The sequence below is a fragment of the Gekko japonicus genome, unplaced genomic scaffold (assembly GCF_001447785.1).
Source record: "Gekko japonicus isolate JY-2015 unplaced genomic scaffold, Gekko_japonicus_V1.1 scaffold2163, whole genome shotgun sequence".
Lineage (NCBI taxonomy): Eukaryota > Metazoa > Chordata > Lepidosauria > Squamata > Gekkonidae > Gekko > Gekko japonicus.
Genome location: NW_015160287.1, coordinates 159,119 through 180,854, shown reverse-complemented (window position 1 = coordinate 180,854; position 21,736 = coordinate 159,119). Strand labels below are relative to the sequence as shown.

The 21,736-nt window shown below is 46.2% G+C and overlaps 1 protein-coding gene across 1 annotated transcript in view; it reads left to right on the top strand.

The window, feature by feature from the left end:
- The window catches only part of TDRD3 (tudor domain containing 3), a gene marked incomplete at its 5' end in the record, with an annotated part of 199,970 nt that overhangs the window by 133,945 nt on the left and 44,289 nt on the right, over positions 1–21,736 (top strand). The window contains 2 exons of the mRNA XM_015415774.1: positions 3,623–4,455; positions 6,526–6,651. Coding sequence (XP_015271260.1) covers positions 3,623–4,455; positions 6,526–6,651 — 959 coding nt within the window. The remainder of the gene's footprint in view (positions 1–3,622; positions 4,456–6,525; positions 6,652–21,736) is intronic.

The window sequence follows — 21,736 nt, the reverse complement described above, 5'->3', positions numbered from 1 at the left end:
GTTTTAAGATAAGTGCTCCCTTGTTAACTTTATTATTAATTGCATGTAGCAATCTTATGGTGACTTGAAGTGTAATTGTATGTAGGCATGCACTTTCCTTTGAGTAGCAGCTGTTTTGTTCTCAGGTTAGGTAGTTAGAATGCTTATTGAATTGTATTGGCGGTGAGCATTAGGAGTTTGGAGTAGTCAGAGTCTCTTGATTCAGGTGGTTTCTCAAACCAGTGTTAATAATTCAGATTGTGCATGTGCAGGCACATTTGATTCAGGCAGGGTGTTTTTTTTTATTGCCCACGTGTGGGCAAAATTTATTAGTTTTTTAGATATTACAGAAAAAAAAAAAAGAAAGAGCAGTGCATTTTAACGTATCTAGCCAAAGATCTCGCTCACAACATCATTTTTATGTGCAGATTATGTGCTTTTGATTCTGGCAGGTCAGTGGGCTGGTGTAACTCTCCTATCTTACCACACCAGACTTTATGGCAGTGATTTTGAACTTGGAAATCTCTCATTTTCTAATAAGCATAGATTTTATTAACCATCATGTTTCCAACCCAGTGAATTCTTGTGGCTTCCTTTAGAGGGGAAGGCCAATTCAGCATGATGATTTCATGCTCCCAGATTTGTGCTGGCCTAAATAAAAGATTGACAGCTTAAAAGGGAAATGCTTGTCATCTTGAAATTGCCAAGTGAAAAGCAAAAGCATTCTCATTTACCCTCTCGTGAAGAGACAGAAACGTTTTCCAAACCGCGTTCTCCAGAATTGTTCATACCGTAATAGCTGAAAGGATGTTTAACTCTGTGACCAAACAGGCCATCAGTCTAAAATGTGAAATTAAGTGTTATTCGTACTGTCCATCCAAGAATATTGCCTTCCTCATAATTCTAACTGATGCCTCCCTGGAGGAGGAGTAAATCCGGTGGAGACGGGGGAAGCTCCTGTTGGTTTCTTTTAATATGGCAAGAATAGGCTTGCCAAGTCCCCCCGGGGGGCGGGGAAACCCCCGCCCGAGAGGCCCGTTACCTGCCGCCGGCGGATTGGGCCCCGGGGGGAACCCCACCCCCAAAGCACGCAAAGTGCCCGGCGTCAGCACATCACCCGGAAGTGACGCAGTCGCGTCAGGCGCAGGGCTGCGGTCATCCGAGGGAAAACTCTATGATTTTCCCTCGGATGATTGTGGCCCCACTCCCAGTGTGCCCGACATGGTTGCGTCACCTCCGAGTGACGTGGTTGTGGTGCGCGCGTGCTTTGCGCACGCACACAGACTCCCAAAGCGGCGCTGGAGTCCCCTGCTCTACATACAGCGAGGACTTGGCAACCCTAGGCAGGAAGAAGCACTGATAGCTTCTTGCTCTGAAGGGGAGGGCATTTTGTCATGGGTGGTTCCCATCTGGCCATCAAAGAGGCGGGACTAAAATTCTTCTAGACTTCCTGTCTCCTGGGTGGAGTCACCCTCTTTCCTCAGTTCATTTCCTGCTTTGTTGGGGGAGAGCAAGCTTTTGGGAGGGGCTGCATCTTATTTTCTTAGTCTACAATTCCTCCTCTTGACCTTATTATTTTCTTAGTCTACAATTCCATCTTATTTTCTTAGTCTACAATTCCTCCTCTTGACCTACTCTCCCCACCCCCCTTGAGAGTGGTCTGGCTGAGGCAATGGAGGACATAGAGAACTTTGAAGCCTCAGACAGCTTCATTTGCAAGGAGGATGGGGGACTCTTCTCATTCCAAAAATGGGAGTAACACAAGTTTGGGGCAGATGAGCTAGAGATGCAGGATGATCTGTGATCAGATCTTGCTACCTTTTTTGGGGAAAAGCCGTAAAAACAGCACTGGGGTAAGGTGCAATTGTGAATAATTGTGAATAATTGTGGAGTGTGAGAAGAGGGGTTTAACTCCATCTGTGTTGTGTTTTTTCCAGCCGCAAAAATGTCAAATGAAAACTCTACTCAAATTGGGTGGGCAATTTGCAGAGCTTTCTGGGGTTCATCGTGAATTATCCTGAGTGACTGGTCAGCTCCATGATGTTACCGCAGGATCCTCTTTTTGTCTTGACTGATACTTTCCCTTCTCAAGCAGCCCTCTGAGCAGAGTTTGCATACTGACCAGTTGACAAGTCACTTGACGACAGTTGGCTATTCATCAGATATTCCATGCAGTTGAGGCCTAGCTGGCTCCTTACTTTTACCTAGTTACAGGCATCCCTCTCTCTCTCTCTTTTTTTTTAAGTGAAGGAGCCGCTTGTTCATGCGCCCAGCAGTCTGAGGCAGGTACAGTAACACAGCAAAGCTGCAGGTTGCCGGCTATATCAGCTGGCATCCCTTGTGTGCATAAAGTGCTGTTAAATCGCAGCCGACTTACGGTGACCCCAGCAAAGGGCTTTCAGGGCAAGTGAGAAGCAGAAGGCGTTTGCCATTGCCTTCCCCTGCAGAGTCTTCTTTGGAGGCCTCCCTTCCAAGTACCAACCCCGCTTCGCTTCTGAGATCTGACAAGATAGAGGGCTGTACCATGCTGCCTTCCCTCCCTGTCTCGTAATTGGTAGAAAATTCAGCTTATTTTTTAATGTCTCATTTACATCAGTAGGGCTGATGCCCTAAAGGCTTAATTTTGGCTGCGGAAGGAACCTGGGATTCCAAGATGCTAGTATGAGAGGTAACATCCAGAGGACTGGGAAGGTGGTTGATCTACGCTGAACTGTGATTATCTGTTTGTATGGGCTAAAAGGCACAAGGCATCATTTCAAGTATAACATGTACCTGGAAGAACACCGGATGAAAACATGGTGGGGAATCAGGTTGGTACCTGATGTGGTGTGCGCTAATGATACGTTTCACCAACCAGTGCGATACCTTCTTGAAAGCATTTTTCAGTGGCAGCCACCCAGCAAGACTTGCCTGCATTAGTGAGGAACAGGCTTTCAGAGATGCAGAGAAAAGGAATGATTAAGGTGATAACAAGCTCATGCCTTCCTAAAATGGGCTAGTTTTTCCAGCTTGCGGGACGCCTGTGGTTTTATCGTGTGTATATGTTACATGCTGTCAAGTTGCTTCCAACGTACAGCCTCCTGTGAATTAATTGCCTTCAAAATGTCCTATCGTCAACAGCCTTGCTCAGCTCTTGCAAACTGGAGGCGGTGACTTCCTTTACTGAGTCATTTTATCACGCCGATCTTTAAAATAAATAGCATTTGAGAATGTTTAAACACTTGTCAAGTTAGTGGTCAGTCGAATGCATGCATGCCAAGCCTATTATAAAGTGCATGACTTTGGTTGAATTGTATCCCAATTAACTTGTGTACCTGTGAAAATATTCCAGTTATTGCGAAATATGGAATCTGAGTAGGGTTTTTTTTTACATCTGTTGTTAACATATTTAATACAGACAGTTGATTGCCTGGCTTCGTGGCTTGATCATATGTATTAAGAGTCCCCTCCCCCGTTTTCTTGGCAAATGACAGTTTTGTACCAGTTGCGAGCCAGAGTGGAGCTTTAACCACCACATGTTGTTTCTATGCCAGATGGATAACCTCATTTCTGTTTCCTAATTAAATGCCTCGAGTGCTTTAACTGCCCTCGCTCGATACAAATTAGTCGTGCCACTAACTGGCTCATGCTTTTTGTTTTCTAGAACCAAAGTCACAGATATCATCACTGCATCAGGGACAACACAGAGCACCGAACACTGAGCAAAATGGCATTAAAGGTTATAACCATCAGAGGCATGCTTCTCGAAACGACCGGCTTCCGAGGAACGAGAAGCCCCCTCGTTTTCAGAGAGAGGCCCAGGGTTCGAGGCACATTGGGGAAGGGAGTGGTCTGTTAAGAGCCAAAGCTTCCGAAAGACAGAATTCCTTGGGCCCCGACCAGTGGACTGAAGACAGAAATAAATGTGATAGACTTTATCCGCGGAAAGATCTTGCGTACCCTACAGCTATCCACCCCGGTGACTTTCATTTCAAGCGGAGGGACAACCCGTTGCAAAACAGGCAAGGAAAAGTGGGGTCATTCATGGAAATGAAAGACAACTCCGCTGTTCAAGATGCACCTGAAAACAACAACCAGAAACCTGGAAGTCGGGAAAGTCAGATGCATCCACCCGACAGCTTCTACGATAGGAAAACACTAATGCTAACCAACGAAACATTGGCCACCTTGAAAAATGAGCAGCACTTTGGTATGAACGTGGAGTATCAAAACCCTGTTAGAACTGATCGTTTTAGTTCTATTCCCAATGGCGATCTGGAACATTTTCAGAAAGGAAGGCGGGTTGGACCTATTAAATTACCTACACCCAACATGGCAACGTCATTTGATGTAAAAATGTATTACGATACTGGACCCAAGAAGAGATCTGGGCCCATTAAGCCAGAAAAAATGTTGGAACCATGTACTTCGGGGGAATATGGAAAAAGCTGGCAGCCAGGTGACGAATGCTTTGCCCTGTACTGGGAAGATAACAAGGTACGTCCTGTTCAAAACAAAAAGTAACATGAATGATACTTTATTCAGTGGACCAACTGTCGCTCAGTGTGGCTATTGGGAAAACTGACATTCTCTGACAAATGAATAGCTCCTCGGTTTGAAGCTCCCTTATCCTGCCTTGAAAGCAAGTGGTGCTGAGGAACTGGGATGTGTCCAACGGACAAGTTTTTTAATCTCTATAATGCTGCATGTTCAGGAACATAAGATTCCTTTTTTAAAAATGTAATTGACATGATACGTGCAGATCAGGTGTGTGGGGTGGAGTCTTATTAAATTATTCAGTTGCCTAGCTCGGAGGAAAATGTGCAGCCATTTGGTTTCCTCTGTAGACAGAACTAGGCTGGGAACATTTTAGCTAATCCTGTGTCCTTCAATAAGTGGTGTAGGGGTTAGTATCGGACGAGGGTCTGGGCGGCCCAGGATTCGGTCCCCTCTCTGCCATGGAACTTCACTGGGCACCCATTTGGCCAAAAACACTTTCTCAGCTGCATCTAGCTCACAAGGGGCTGGTTGTGAAAACAAAGCAGAGGAGGGGAAAAAGTAACATGAATGATACTTTATTCAGTGGACCAACTGTCGCTCAGTGTGGCTATTGGGAAAACTGACATTCTCTGACAAATGAATAGCTCCTCGGTTTGAAGCTCCCTTATCCTGCCTTGAAAGCAAGTGGTGCTGAGGAACTGGGATGTGTCCAACGGACAAGTTTTTTTAATCTCTATAATGCTGCATGTTCAGGAACATAAGATTCCTTTTTTAAAAATGTAATTGACATGATACGTGCAGATCAGGTGTGTGGGGTGGAGTCTTATTAAATTATTCAGTTGCCTAGCTCGGAGGAAAATGTGCAGCCATTTGGTTTCCTCTGTAGACAGAACTAGGCTGGGAACATTTTAGCTAATCCTGTGTCCTTCAATAAGTGGTGTGGGGGTTAGTATCGGACGAGGGTCTGGGCGTCCCAGGATTCGGTCCCCTCCCTGCCATGGAACTTCATTGGGCACCCATTTGGCCAAAAACACTTTCCCAGCTGCATCTAGCTCACAGGGGGCTGGTTGTGAAAACAAAGCACAGGAGGGGAATGACGTAAGCGGCTTTTCCACAACGGGCCTTATTTCTAGTGAATATATAAATAAATAGCATATTCACCTAGAAACCATAAATGTGTATTTCAGTAGCGAAGGACATGTAAGATGCTTGAGAGAGAATGAGCAAATCTCTGGAATCCTTTTTGTTCTGTAGTGCAGTACGGATCTTTTCTTTTTTTGCTGTCAAATCACAGCTGACTTACAGCTCCCCCCTAAGGTTCTCAAGGCAAGAGATGTTCAGAGGTGGTTTGCCACTGCCTGCCTCTGCCTCACAACCCTGGGATTTGCTGGTGGTCTCCCATCTAAATACTAGCCAGGGCTGACCTTGCTTAGATTCCGAGAGCTGACAGAAATTTAGGCTAGCCTGGCCTATTCAGGTCAGGGCTACTAGCCTAAAACAGTAATACAGAAATAACCTAAAAAAGAAGGTGACATTAGCTCATGTCATTAAAAATGGTTGTTAATGAATCTAAAGAGCCAGTTTGGTGTAGTGGTTAGGAGCCCGGACTCTAATCTGGGAGAACCAGGTTTCAGTCCCAACTCCTCCACATGCAGATACTGGTGTGACTTTGGGTCAGTCACAAGTTCTCTCAGAGCTGTTCTCTCAAGAGGAGTTCTCTCAGAGCTCTCTCAGCCCCCCTAACTCACAGGGTGTCTGTTGTAGGGAGGGGAAGGGAAAGGAGATTGTAAACTGCTCTGAGACGCCTTCAGGTAGTGAAGGGCGGGGTATAAATCCAATCTCCTCCTCCTCCTCCTGAATAAAAACTTTCTTCGTTCAAGAGATCGCTCGGATAAAAGATGTTTTAAAATAGGAAATGTTGGATCTCTGACACGATCTGCTTATTTCCTACTGGAGTGTGGGAATTCCTAATTCTGTTTCACAGTTCATGCATTGTATGTCAGTAGCATGGTATTGTTTCCCTGCAGTTACGATGCATAACCCCCTAAAAGGTCTTGTCTCTTTCAGTTTTATCGGGCAAAAATTGAAGCTCTTCATTCCTCTGGGACGACCGCAGTTGTTAAGTTCTGTGATTACGGAAACTATGAAGAGGTGTTACTAAGCAACATCAGGCCCATTCAAGCTGACACCTGGGTACGTGATAATAAATTGTATACAAAGAGATAAAGTACATATTTCTTGCGAACAATGAAGCCATAAACAGATGACTGGTAATCGCGCAAAGGGTTTTGAAGTAAAAGCCTGAAGAAAAGAATTATAGAACTGATTTAAGACCTTCTTTATTACATATCCATCTATAACAATGCCTTAAGAGATGCACGGGGTTCTTACACTCATGTAACAAAAACAAAATATGTAAAATTGTTTGGACAATATGTTCCTGAGTTGTTCACTAAGTAATGTTTATATGAAAAACTGATGGTATACTTTTTAAATTTACCCTGTTGTATCAAATTAAGGATTCAAATTGACTGCTTCCATATGGCTTTGTTTACATTTAGGGTATAATGAATTCGTAAGATTTAAATCCCAAAGGTTTTTTTTTTTAAAAAAAATCTCTGTATGTACAGCTAAAAATGTTTCTACACTTGTCTTACATGTGCTTTATTGCTTTAAAAATGCTATATTGCCTCGGCATAATAATTAAAGGCCTGAAGTGCTTCATAGGAATGTCCTCCTAAAAGAGATCGTGAGCTGATTTTATGGCCAAGCGCAAAGATCTGTCTGGATCTGGAGAATGGCTGCAGACCAGGTTTTGGGATCAGCTTCGTTATACTTCTGCTTGGTTTTAATGGGGCGGTCTACAAAATCAGGTCTTTCATCTAGCTTTGTACTTAAGAGTGAACATTCAAATTGGCGTTTGCCTCTCTCAACATTAAGATCAGAACTATTTTGCATGTATTTTGGCAGGCCAGTAGAATTTAAAAAAAAATAAAATAAAAATCTTAATTTGTCCCTACAATTTTTATGACTGGTTACCCACAGTCCAAGTAGCAATTACCAGAACCCCTCTGCTTATGTGCTTCTCTGTTTTCATATGGGGTCAGGAAGGCACACATAGACTGTGAGTGTCTGTTTGTGTGAATGTGCCCTGGTCCCAACATACTATTTTAGCTTGATCACAAGGAAGAAGAAAAATTCTCCTACTGCCTGTCCGCTTGTACCAGCTCCCGGTTTAAGGGAAACACCTAACCTGGGCAGTGACAAACACTAAGGACCTATAACAGGACCTTTTGACACAGTTCCCGGTGCAACTATGGAAGAAGTACAGAGTCCCCTGAATGTGATGAAATCAGAGAATTTGTGGAGGGAAATAATTAGTCCACTCAGTCACAATAATGACAGGCATACAGCAACAATGCACTGGACTAGAAGCCGGTTCCCGCCCCCACCCCCCACTGTACAATATATCACTCAAAGAGTAGGTGGGGGAAAGAGGCTCAAGAGGTTAGAGTAAGAAACTAAAGAAAGGGCTTCTACCCAGCAATCTTGAGCAGGACGTAGACAGATCCATACATCCAGGCAACGGATAATTCAGAAGGGGGAAGAACATCAGCATGGCCGTGGTTGCATACTTGACCTCAGAGACCATGGCGAAGCAGGGCATGAGCAGCACAAGTCAAACACCCAGTCCAGGTTGAGAAACAGGGAGGTACATGGCCCAAAGGAAGCTTCAGCTGATGACCCGCTGTGGGGTAGTTTTTGGCTTCAGGTATAGGACCCAATGCTGAAAAATAACGATTCAGTTTCTTGACGTGGCGAATGGGAAAGAGGATATGTGCTTGGATGGGTGGGTGGAAGATGAAGAGACAGGTCTTTTGGGAACATTGGATAGAGTAGAGATGTTTGGGAAGAGCAGAATGGTTTACCTCACAGAGCTGAGATTTTCCAGGGAAATTCCAGCCGGCCTGTATTCAGTCATTGTGAACGAGGACCCTTTTACTGGAGAATGCTAATGTATACCTAAGTCTCAGTTGGCAGCCAGGATCATTTTGTGTCTAAAAGTACCTTGATTAATTGCTGCGAAGGTCCTGATGGATGACTCAAGGGCTAGGGAAATTGAGCCGCGTGTTTCCCTTTGAAAGTTCCTCTTGCTCCCACTGAGTGCGGTGATGAGATAATAGTGAATGATTCCCGGTTGTGCCCCCAGCTCATCTGTTTGGGCCTTGTGTGACAGGCTGAGAAGAAATAGTCTTGATAGCATCTCTTTCTAGGCACGGGGCAAACTGTAGAACGGGAGGGCGAAGTTGCAGGTCAGGTATCTGGAGCCTTGCCTCCACCTGTGCATTTCGAATCAGGGCCCAGACGCTATGGAGGCCAGCCTGATCTGGGGTTTGGTACAGGTCCCGCCACAATATTGGTCCAAGCCCATCGTGTGCTCCTGACTGTACCGTGTTTCCCCGAAAGTAAGACATCCCCCGAAAATAAGACCTACTTACAGTTTTGCCTCTCGCTGAAGTATAAGGGATCCCCCGAAAATAAGACCTCCCCGATAATAAGGCCCCCCCGGAGCAGACAGGAAGTGCGAGGTCTCTTTTAATCAGAGAGCCCGCGCCGCCGCCAGGACAAGCTGCCGCCTGCTGCTCGCTCTGCCCTGACGGAGTGTACCGTATTCTTCTTAATCAGACATCCCCTGAAAATAAGACCTAGTGCATCTTTGGGAGCAAAAATTAATATAAGACACTGTCTTATTTTCGGGGAAACACAGTAGATAAGCGGGAAATAGTGGTGGATGCTCCCAGAAACTGGGGTTCGGGCTGCAGCACGTGTCCTCTGCAGCATCCAGGGATGCTGGAAACGGCAAAGATTTCAGTTCTGGTTCCCAGCATGTTCGATAGTGCGGTGAGTCAGAAGCATGGTGTTCAGGACCTCAGCTTCGAGGGCAGTGGGGGAGGGAGGGTTCCAGGGCATACTGTGATGATGCTGAAGGCTCAGTAGGCCCCGGTGTCTACAGTGGTGGCGCCATTGCAGCTCTCCAGAGATGAAGGTCCCACTGCACTTTGCACACAATCAAAAATCCGTGTGTTGTTGTGTTCCCCCCCCCCCAGACATCTAGAAGATAGGATTTATTTGGTCATGTTATTTCCAGTTGTTTCCAGCAGAGAAGGGCTGCAGGAATCTACCCAACACACCAGTCCCCGTGGCCTTCTTATCTGGTGTTGAGGTGCCGCACAGAAGGGTCTTGTTGTGATCAGTGCCGTGTCAATCCTGCTGCGGCCAGATTGTGACCTGCCACCCCGGGAACTCTCCCCTGCCCAATGCCCTTTTGCTCGCATTCGCTGCTGTAGCTGTACCAGTCCTAGCCCATGTTCTTCCTCGCAACACTGTGGACATGCGTGCATGCATGCATTTGTAATGTCTTAAGGAAACGCAGCAGATTGGGGCGGGAACAGCAGCGAGTTGCTGTGGATTGTAGTAATGTTCAGGCCGTGGTGAAAAGGGCAGGCTAGCAGGGTGATGGTTATCGGCAGTCATTCAGCCATGGATACGTGGTTGGATGTGAGTTCCATTTGCCATCAGCGTCTTGGTGTTCACTAGCTGATGCTTATGTTGTTGCTTCAGAGCACCCATCTTTTAGTGGCACAACGCACTGTTAGCTAAACTAGAAAAACAGCAGCCAGAACCAAAAGTATAAAATAGCACTCTTAGGATTTTAGATATGGTACGAGAACATAAACTACTCCTTGCATTAGGCATCTAGTATACCCTTGGAGCGGTGATCAGTAGAAGAAATGTCCTTTTCTTTTGTTGCATTTTTCAGTTTTACCTGGAGGCGTGCAGTTGAAATGGGTGTCCTTGGTTTTGCTTCATTTTCCTGGGATTGAGTATTCTAACTTTTGTCAGAAATCAACAAAAGATCTGAATTCTTTGGGAGCTGTACAGGTTCTGAATCGTGGCATGGCCCTGACTCAAGGTTCTTCATTGTGGCTTGTGTGATGATGGCAAAAGCATTCATTTACCAGTACCAAAGCTTTCTGGTAGGATCCCAGCAGCCTAGTTCTCCTGCATCCGGTGCTTTTCGGTACACGAGATAAATGAAAGGGCTACATCTGTCATTTAAAAAAGCAATAGATGTGAGGTTTTCTGCTAGCCCTTGCTTATGTAGGCACACAGATCCTCCAGAGGAAAATGAATTTAGGTTTTAAAAGCTTGCACCTCCTACCGTTTACAGACTGTTTGACTTTGACTATAACAACTTGACTATAAATATGTAATCTACTGTTTTGCTAAATGTAGCGGTGGTCACAAAATAAAGGTATAACGATGGATGCAACAAACCAGCTCCCCCCAATAAAACGCCACCAGAGAAAGAAAACATCCCCCCCACTCTTTCAACATTTAAAATGGAAAAGCATGCATTGTTCCAAGACTTCAGATTAATTCAAGTCTGTTCTGTAGAAATGTAAAATAAACACAACGATAACAAAACCTGAAGTGTTGGGCCGTGTTTCTTAAATTCCAGGAAGTCCGTCTTTATAAAGGCTCCTTAATTGTCAGCACCTAGTTTCACTATCACAACCAGTGTTCCCTCTAAGCTGAGTTAGTGTGAGGTAGCTCACAGTTTTTTAGCCTCTGGCCCACACATTTTTGTCTTCGCTCCAGAGCAGGCTGATTTATGCAATAGCCAAATCACCTGCTCACAACTTTAATGCCAGTAGCTCAGAAAGCAGATTTTTTGCTCACAGGACTCCACAGCTTAGATGGAGCATTGATCACAACCCGCCTGTTCCTCTCCCCCAGTAACCTCTTGACATGACACCAGTTGTATTTGAGACTAGGATGGGTTCTGTTAGTCCCGCAGAAGAGTTCAAGTACCGTCCAAGGAGGACCATCGTTGCTTGCCCCTTGCACCCGTCAGTTGTTTGCATACTTCCTGGCTTGGGTGCCGTGAACAAGTTCCGTGTGTCTTCTGCCCCAGACCTCAGTTCCTCTTCCATTTGTGCACTATTAGTGGTTTTCAATGTACCCTTGGGCAAACAGAAGCTTTAGTGGAAGAGGAGTCATGCTCCATGTCAGAGACTACCTGGCGCACACGGAACTCATTCCCAAGCCTGTCATTTTTAGCATTTAACATCTTTCACATTGACTACAGTGCTGCTTCCTACTCTGAAAATGGCATCAGCGATATTTGCAGATCACTACAGATTGCTTAGAAGGTATGAAATTGCAAGCTGGCTGCAAAATGCTTGCCATTTATTCAGCTTTGTAACAGGGGTGTGCAAAAAAACCCCAACAACTGTATTTTTTCAGGTTCGGAGATATTGAACCCCCAAAATATTGGGGTTTTCTGATATTCCCAAATTCCAATACCGGCATGGTATTCGGATTTGGGATTTTTCCCCCCTGAAATCCCAGTTTCCCCCCCAGCTCCAAGTTCTTACAAAAATTGTGGCCACCAGGCAGATTTTATCCACTGTTGGTGGACTTGTGAATTAATACAATTGTACTGGAAAGATATTGTGCAACAAATTATACAAATAACAAAGTATGATTTGCCTTTAATACCAGAACTGTTTCTGCTTGATTTTTGGAAGCAACCTTGAAAGGATAAAAGTAAAATGAAATTAATATCAATATTCTTAGCTATAGCCAGAAAAATATCAGTGGTTTTCAATGTGCCCTTGAGCAAAGAGACACTGTAGTGGAAGAGGATCATGCTCCATGGCAGAGACTACCTGGCGCACACGGAAGTCATTCATAGGACCCATGTCTCTGTCTTTCCAGAATGTTTGTGTGTTGATACATCTATTAAGGGACTTCTTTCTGTTGAGGGATCTCTTTGCATTGGGAGTATGCTCTAAGACAGGGGTCCCCAATCTTTTTGAGCCTGGGGGCACAATGGGAATTTTAAGAGGGGAGTGATGAGCGCAACCCTAAAATGGCTTCTGTATGAGGCAGACCCAAACCTAAAATTGCTTCTCAGGAGGCAGGACCAAACGGAATGCCTCCCTCCTCACACCTTCTGGGAGGAAGGAAGGCCTGAAGAGGAAACGGAACCACACACTGGCCTAAGGAAAGGCCCAGGTGCTTCCCAGCCATCCTGATCGTCCAGTGGAGAACTCTTTAATTTGAAGGAGGGCGGCCGATAGCAAGCCCTGCCTTACAGTGGCCCCACCCCCTTTCAGAAGAGGGAAGTACTGGTGGGCACCATTGCGCCCGTGGGCATCACGTTGGGGAACCCTGCTGTATGATGTGCCCTGCCTTCAACTCAAACACTGCTGCTCTGGCATCATTAGGGCATTTCTTGGAGCACACCCAGCACTTGAAAACCACATACAATTAAATCCGTACAGCCTTGCCCCGAATAGCCCAGGCTACACACCATTGTCATTGGATCTCAGAAGCTAAGCAGGATCAGCCCTGGTTGCTGTTTGGATGGGCCGCCGCCAAGGAAGTCCATAGTCATGACGCAGAGGCCGGCAGTGGCAAACCAACTCTGAAATCTCCTGCCTGGGAAAACCCTACAGGTAGCCCTAAGTCAGCTGTGACTTGACAGCCCTGGTCGCCACCACCCAATCCGCACATGGATTAAATGGCCTTGGAAGACATTTCAGTAAACTGAAAGTAAAGTAGTCCTCCTGTTGCATTCCTAAGTCTGTATTCCAAATTGATACTGTGGCTTTTATAGGATGCAGAAGGACACTGGCTCTTATATAGTAACTGCAGAATGTTGGCAGCTACTGGTATGGACTGGCCCAAATGTTCCCAATAAGTCTTGTGATGCTGTCAGCCTCAGAAGAGTCGTATGATGTGCATGTTAGTCCGTTTGCTTGTCCATCTCACTTGGGAGTCTGCCTGGGTAAGCAGACCTGTGCCAGGATGTCTCTCTTTCCAGAGAAGCTTGGACAGCTGTACTGCAGTGGTAAGTTGGGTTTTGCTACACATCAGGTGTAGTTGGACAGTCAAATTATATGTGTAGATTATGTTTGGAAGATGAGAAGAGAAGGAATCATGAAATCACAGAATTGGAAGGGATCTCCTGGGTCATCTAGCCCAACCCCCTGCACAAGGCAGGAAATTCACACATTCCGGGGGCCCCCACAGACCCCCCAAAGAGGACACATCCTATACCATTGTTGTATTTGGGGGGGTGGGGGCAACACCATGTCCTGATCTGCATACTAGGTTTGCAGTGTTATTATATGGGAACGTCCACACATGTAGACCCTGTCACTTTTGCAAGGTATAGACGTGCCTCGCAACCAAAGAAGTAACAGGATGTTGTATCGTTGAGGACTGCTGTTTACATTTTTATTTTATTTATATACCACCCTCCCCGTGAACGGGCTCAGAGCAGTATATGTCAATTAGTAGAATACAATTAAAACAATGTTAAAATGACAGTTTACACAGGATGAAATCATAGAATATCGTGTAAAACCAGAGAAATCAGATTGATTAAAATACAGTGGTGGGTGCCCCGATGTCTATTCAGATCCAGGCCACTGGTGGGAGATTGGCCAAAAGATGAGGAAGGAGGGACGTTCTCTGCCTCAACTCAAAGGCCCAGTGAAAGAAGTCCGTCTTGCAGGCCCTGCGGAACTGCAATAAGTCCCACAAGGCCCTGATCTCATACGGGAGCTCATTCTACCAGGTGGACCCTGGTTGAGGCTAATCGGACGCCCCTGGGGCCGGGGACCACCAAGAGATGTTGATTTGTGGACCTCAGTGCCCTACGGGGCTCATATGGGGAGAGGCGGTCTTGAAGGTATGCTGCCCCCTGGCTGTCCAGGGCTTTAGAGGTAAGCACCAGCACCTTGAAACAGATTTGGAATTCTGTAGGCAGCCAGTGCAGTTCACGCAGCACTGGGTGGATACAAGCCCGCACAGGCGTCACTGTCAACACCTGTGCTGCCGCATTCTGCACTAGCTGCAACTTCCGGAGCAGAGTCAAGGGCAGCCCCACACAGAGAGAGTTACAGTAGTCCAGTCTGGAAGTGACCATGGCATTGGTCACTAGCTAGGTCCTGGGGAGTGAGATATGGGTCCAACTGCCTGATCTGTCTCAGATAGAAAAAGGCAGACCTGCCGGTGTCGGTGACCTGGTTCATGGAGGTTCTAGACAACTGTGGTAGAGGAACTCTGAGGTTCATAAGAAAAATATATTGGAACCATGATCCGCACACAAGCTAAGAAAAAGCATGCAACGTTAAGCCAGTGTGATGTTAGTAGTTCAAAAATGGGATAAAGACTTTGGAGATCCCAGGTTCAAATCCCTGCATGCATAAAATGTCATTAAGTTGCAGCTGACTTGTGGAGACCCCAGAGGATTTTCAAAGCAAGAGTCAAATAGCCGGTTTAGCCATTGCCTGCCTCTGCATAGGACCCCTCGACTTCCTTGGTGGTCTCCCATCCAAGTAGTAACCAGGGCCGACCCTGCTTAGCTTCTGAGATCTAGTAACAACTGACCAGCCTCGGCCATCCAGGTCAAATCCCTGCTGTTGCATAAAACCTTGGGCAAGTCGTTTTCTCCCAGCCTCACTAACATAACAGGGTTGCTGAGGTGATAAAAGTGGTGGAGAGAACTATGTACACTATTCCGAACTCTTTGGAGAAAGTGTGGCATCAACGTTTAATAGATACGTAAATATTTCTCTTGCCTGCACACTGGAACTAAGTCTTGGGAAGCTGCTTTTAAGTGTGGATTTTCCCCTATAGCTCTAGCAGCTGGATTTTAAAGCTGTCTCAATTTGCTCTGATCTCAAGAAAACTGATGCCATGAGTGTGAACCTTGTTAAAGATAGCAGAATGCAACACATAATCATGGTGGTTGGTTTTTTGTTTTTTTTAAAAGAAGAAACTATTACTGCTTGCTAGTTAAATTTGATGTAAGCAATTAAATTTAGTATTGGGCAATGCTGGTCGACTGGCCACTGATTTGCTTATGGTTGAATATTCCAAGAAGTCGGCTACATCTTTACATAGACAGTAGCCTGCCATTTTATTGGAATATGCTGTCTTCAGATACCAGTGGCAGACACGAGGCCCCCGTAGTCCCCTGCTCTGCAGGCGCATGTCATGCTCATTTTCACCTTATTTAGAGAACTTGGCTTTTTCAGGCCCTTTCCTTTGTGAGCTGCTATCTTCTCTCCCAAGTAAGGCAAAATAGCATAGCTTCCCCTACTAGCAATGTGTTGCAATTCATAGAATTTCCTAAAATTGGTTTAGGAACAAGCATGGAGGAAACACACACGCATATACATCCTAAATGCCCTTGTTTAGTAGGAGCAGGCTATGTTCTTCTTTAGTGACCAGAAAAGGTCAACCAAACTTCTTTTCGCTTCACGGAGTTTTCTCTTTTTAGTTCTGTCTTTTAACTGAAATTCTAAGCAGAGCTGAACCATTCTGCATCCACTGATGGGTTTAGAAGGATGTCGGCCTGCCACAGGACTGTACTGTAGGAGGAGCAGTTAGTTGTGCCTTTGACTGGATCCTCTGCTGATTGTGCTGCTTAGTCCTTGATGGATTAGGTGATGGTGTCTTTGTGTGTATGCGAGAAAGAGAAGGGTGCTACCTCTATCAGTGCATGTTTTTTTCTAAAAAACCCTCTGCCACCTGGTGGATTCGTACCTCTACTCACCCACCAATGGAAACAAATTCCCCTCCGTTTGACCACTTCCCCGCTGCCATTAAAAGGGATACGGTGTTTGACTTGGTTCAAACACTTGTCAAGGGTTCACCTGCCTTTCTATCACTTTCTTGATTCTGCTGTACCTGTCTCCCCACCTTCTTGAAAGGACCCAGGGAGCAAAACCCCTGCATCTTACCACTTGCATTCTTTGGCTGGTATCTCGTCGTAACACCAAAAATGCTTTTCAGGCCCTGAATAGGGATCAAGACTCGTCAGCTGTATCATTTTAGTGGAGGATACCTACTACATCAGCTGCTTGTTCTGCTGCTGGAGGTGTAAGAACATTGGTGGAGCTTGGAGAACGTTGGTTCTTCCTGCTTGAAGTCCATCCCTATCCAATGAGGAGGCAGGATCCCTGCTTAATTACCAGGCTGCATTCTCTGTAGGGACTCTAGAAATCTAAGGAGGTTGGTATTGCTCTTCAGAGGGATCAGAAGCCTTCCTTCCCTCCCAGCCACAGAGAATGACCGAGAACTGCTGAAGTAAATCAGTGTCATAGTGGTAAAAGTTGCATCAGAAGAATTATGCAAGAAGAGAAGAGATTGGATTTCTACCCCCTGTCCTTCACTACCCAAAGGTGTCTCAGAGCAGCTTACAAACCCCTTTCCCTTCCCCTCCCCACAACAGACACCCTGTGAGGTAAAAGAAGAAGAAGAAGAGATTGGATTTCTACCCCACCCTTCACTACCCAAAGGTGTCTCAGAGCAGCTTACAAACTCCTTTCCCTCCCCCTCCCCACAACAGACACCCTGTGAGGTAGGTGGGGCTGAGAGAGCTCTTGACAGAAACTGCTCTTTTTCAAGGACAGCTCTTATCAGAGCTACGGCTTGCCCAAGGTCATCCAGCCAAGTACAAGTGGAGGAGTGGGGAATCAAGCCCGGTTCTCCCAGATTAGAGTCAGCGCACTTAACCACGACACCAAACCGGCACCAAACTGCAAAGAGAAGTAGTGGCAATTACAGAATAGAGTCTTCCCCCCCCCAAAAAAAAAAGTCTTCCTCAAGGGTCTTGAACTGTTTTATAGAATCATAGAGTTGGAAGGGGCCATACAGACCATCTAGTCCAACCCCTTGTCCAATGCAGAACCAGCCTAAAGCAATCTCACAAAATGCAGCATAGAACAGGGAGGTCTCTTTAAGAAGAGGAAAGGCTTGCTACATTGATCAGGACAAGAGTTTCCTGTCTTTGCACAAGGCCCACAAGTAAAGGTGGGATGTCTTGGAGAGGTTTTTTGCCTATGTGATGCCTTGGAGGTCATTGACCGGCTATGCAAAGGGATTAACTGGATACGTGGGATCACAGACCAGGGCCTCAGGGCCTTGTGTAATCACTTGCATCTATGCTTAGCCACTTCTTGCAACACAACCTAGGAAGCAACGGGTTTAAATTACACACAGAAAGGTATCGGCTGGATATTAGGAAAAGCTTTTTCACAGGCGGTTCAAAGGTGGAATCAGTTGCCTAGGGAGGTGGTTGGCTCCCCTTCACTGGCAGCTTTCAAGAAGAGGCTGGATGAATATTCATACAGACTGGCCAGTGTACTGCCCACTCCATTTACCAAAGTTTGAAGTGTTCCTCAAGCTTTAAGGAGCCTTCCTCCAACTGATGTGGCTCTTCCTTTGGCAGAAGAGCAGCTTTTAAGTTGGAGAAGGGCTCCTTTAGGTTTGGGCAGAGCTTAAATTTTCTGGAGCCAAAGTGATGAGATCAAGGCCGTTCAGAAGGGGCCCAGCCTTATAATGGCTTCACCAATCTCTTTGGATCTCGTTTCATGCTCACTCTTGCCTTCCTTGGGAAGACAGCTTCGTAGTTTGCCGGAGTTCTTTTCCTGAGACCTTGGCTCCTCTTCCGTGTTGTTAATGAGGATCATATCCGGGTTCTTAGCTGGAGGTAGGACAGGCCTGTTCAATGTTAGAGGATTTGGCTAAATCCAGCTTGCTTGAAGGCTGTGTGTGTGTGTGTGTGTGTGTGTGTTTGTCAGTTCCTCTAGCTGGGATCCTACCATTCAGTTTCCCCAGCTTTCTCAAAGAATCCTGGATCAGGAATGGTATGATTCTTCTAGAGTTCAGCTGTCAAGCAACATGGCCCCAAGTCACCTTATCATCTTGGCCCGTGGCTGGAGCTTCCTCTGGCAGATGCCTCTGGCTCCCTAACACATGTGCCCTGAGGATGGGTAGGAGATGCCATCAGACCCCTGGGATCACATGAAAGAGTCAGCCTTGGGCCTGGTTCATCATTAAGCTGTGGTACTGGCTGTCTTGGCCTATTGATAATTCTGTCTATGGTACGGCCTAATTTTTACCAGTTTGATCTCCCGGAGGACAGTGAGATTCAGAGGTGGTCTCATCCAGGTCTCCAGAGCCACAGGTTCAATAGCAGATTCACCCATGACCACATTACAACATTCCACCACAGGGTTTATTGGTGCTGTTTCAGAAGATTAATTTGAGGAAAAAATGGCCGCCGGAGCTCGACGAGGGTAGACGTGTGTGGAGTTGCTCCGTCACAGTTTACCTTCCCTGGGTTTTCTACCCTCACATTAGGGACCTAGAGTCCCTGAGTCTCCCCTACGCTTTTGTGGGGGGAGAGCAAGAGGCTTTAGCTGCAGTTGAGGGGTGTGAGGCAAACACCCCTCGGGACCAGTTGTCAAAGCATCATTGAATGTATTCCATATTGCCTTTGAATATCTTCCATATTGATTCTCTAACAGGGTGGGACTTCGGACACCGTTGTTGGCACCTGCTCCTGCGCCCTGTTCTCTGCATCTGGATCAGGGGAGACTTTAGGTGCACTACATGGAGGTGGAGTAGAGCTAGTCAGAATTTAAGTTGAACTTTATAAACAGGATGTATACATCCTTCCGGAAGGCCTCCCTCAGATGGCAAGAGAATTAAGTGGGCCAGAAAGACTGAGCAGAGCTGCCCTGCTAATTACAGTCCTTCCTCAGATTACGCAGACAGAAATGCCGATGGTCCGTTAGTTTAATAGTAGCTCTTCAACATTTCAGGCAGAAGGCCTGCTTAACAGGATGCCTTTTCAAACTGAGCACCTTGTTTGAAAAATGCTTTCTTGTGTATACACACCTGACCTTCAGTGAAGATCTTTGTGCTCCTGCAGAAGCTACTGTATAAAAAATCGGCACAGCCCATCAGATTTTTCAGTGGCCGGAAACCCTGCTAGACAAAGGCCCGGCCCGGCCCGGCTCGGTTTGTAGAACACTCGGTGAGCACCAGAAAAGGTTTTGGAGGGCACTGTGGGGCTCACGGGCACCCCATTGGAGGTGGGCAATTCTTAATGTGCCTTTCCCCCCTGCTGTGTGTCCCTGCCATTCATCAAGAAATCAGAGTTGCAAAGCATGAAGTGTTCCTTTCTGTTTACTGGCAGGGCTGTAAGTAGACCTACCCAAGTGGAGGGTCATGAGGTGCGGTGGCAAGAATGGCATTAGTCCAGTCCAGTCCACAGTATGTTGAGCCAGGGGTATATTGCACACATGAAGCTGGTCCACCTTGCCTAGTCAGATGGGCAGCCGCTGTCCAGGGTCCCAGGCAGAGGTCTTTTGCATCACCCGCCATCCGATTCTTTCAGCCGGTGAGGCCAGGCACCGAACCTGGGGTGTTTTCCGTGCCAAGAAGATGTGCTGCGACTGAGCCGCAGCCCCTCCCTGTGTTTTTCCCCCCTCTTTTGATTAGAATGTTCCAAATGTTGTGTCTGTTCTGGCTTTCTGTCTCATGCTAAGCCTGCCTCCTGGCTGTGTGTTTTACCGTGACGGTGTTCTTGCAAGTAAATTACAGATTTTTGGGAGGGCAAGTTCCAAAAGCTTGGAACATCTCCTCTACCAAAGTAGATACAAGTTTGACTCTGGGGCAGTTGATCCTTTTCCAGTCCGCTGTCCTGCCACTGAAATAGAAAGGAACTTGATGGTAAGCCGACCTTCCCTTTTTCTGGTACAAAGGCCCATTATACCTACTGTGTCCTTATTGTGTCTTTTGGAGTGATTTTGAGGCTATGTATTGATTTTATTAGTGTGAATTGCTTGAGTTCTCTGTTGCTCATGTACCTTTCCCAGACTTCTTAAATACTTTTTTTGCAGGGGTCATTTAGTAGACAAAGAGGTGCAGGAGCTCATTAGCATAACTTATTAGCATAAGTCATTTGCATATGCCACACCCCCTGGCATCAGAAGGCAACACCCACCGCTCAGGCTCCACTGGACTGTTTTGGATTGCTAGCTATTGGGGGGGGGTGCAGATCTGTCCTTACAGAGGAGGGAGAGCTTGTACCTGAATAAAACCTGGTCTTAAAGGTGCCACTGGACTGTTTTGGGCCGGGGGGAGCTCTGCAACTTACCTGGCTGCTTCTTGCTCTGACTGAGGGCTGCTAGGAGCAGGGGGTGGGGCTTGTTGCATGTGCCCACCCCCTGGGCTCTTTACTGCTAGAGCTCCGCTCCTGTGCGCTCCTGCAGGAAACGGCCCCTGCTTTTTTGGGAGGAGGAAGAGGAAAAAAAGAACTCTTTGTTCTAGCAAACGCACACCCATGACCCCCAAATCACACTAACTTTTCATTTTTGTTTCTTTTCCCACTTACCAGTCTATCAAGAGTGAATACTGCCGGATGTATTTAAGCTACAACTATTTCCAAAGTACAACCAATCCTTTGTGAATTTCAGCAAAAAAAAAAAAAAAAAGTAACAAATTACAGGCTGTTTATGCATTCTTCTTATGAAACCAGTGGAGGACAGGCTAAATGAATATAATAAGCAGTCTTCAGCAATATGTCTGTGTGTTCGAGCGGTGATGCTTGATGTGAGAATGGATATATTACAGGAATGCAATAATGTCCCTTATTCTTAATGTTGAAATGGGGGTGGGTACGTGAATGGTTATCAGGGTGGAATCGACTTAGAGCTGCCAGCTAGCCTGGAACTTGCTGGCTTTACCAGAATTTTATGCTCTTGACCGGCTGCCAGATCTAGAGATCTAAAGGCAAAAGCTATGGGGAGTATTAGGAAGGGGATGGAAAACAAATGAGCCAGTATCATAATGCCTCTGTATAATCTATGGTGTGGCCTCATTTGGAATACTGTGTAAAGTTGTGGTCACCGCAGCTCAAAAAAAGGTAATATAGCATTGGGAAAAGTGCAGAAAAGGGCAACTAAAATGATTAAGGGGAAGGAACACCCAGTTTGGTGTGAGAGCCAGTTTGGTGTAGTGGTTAAGTGTGCGGACTCTAATCTGGGAGAACTGAGTTTGATTCCCCACTCCTCCACTTGCACCTGGTTGGATGACCTTGGGCAAGCCATAGTTCTGTCAGAGCTGTTCTCTCAAGGACAGTTCTTTCAGAGCTCTCTCAGCCCCGCCTACCTCACAGGGTGTCTGTTGTGGGGAGGGGAAGAAAAAGGAGTTTGTAAGCCGCTCTGTGACTCCTTCCGGTAGTGAAGTGCGGGGTATAAATCCAATCTCTTCTTCCTCTTCCTCTTCCTCTTCCTCTTATCTTCCTCTTCCTCTTCCTCTTCCTCTTCTTCTTCTTCTTCTTCTTCTTCTTCTTCTTCTTCTTCTTCTTCTTCTTCTTCTTCCATATAAGGAAAGGTTA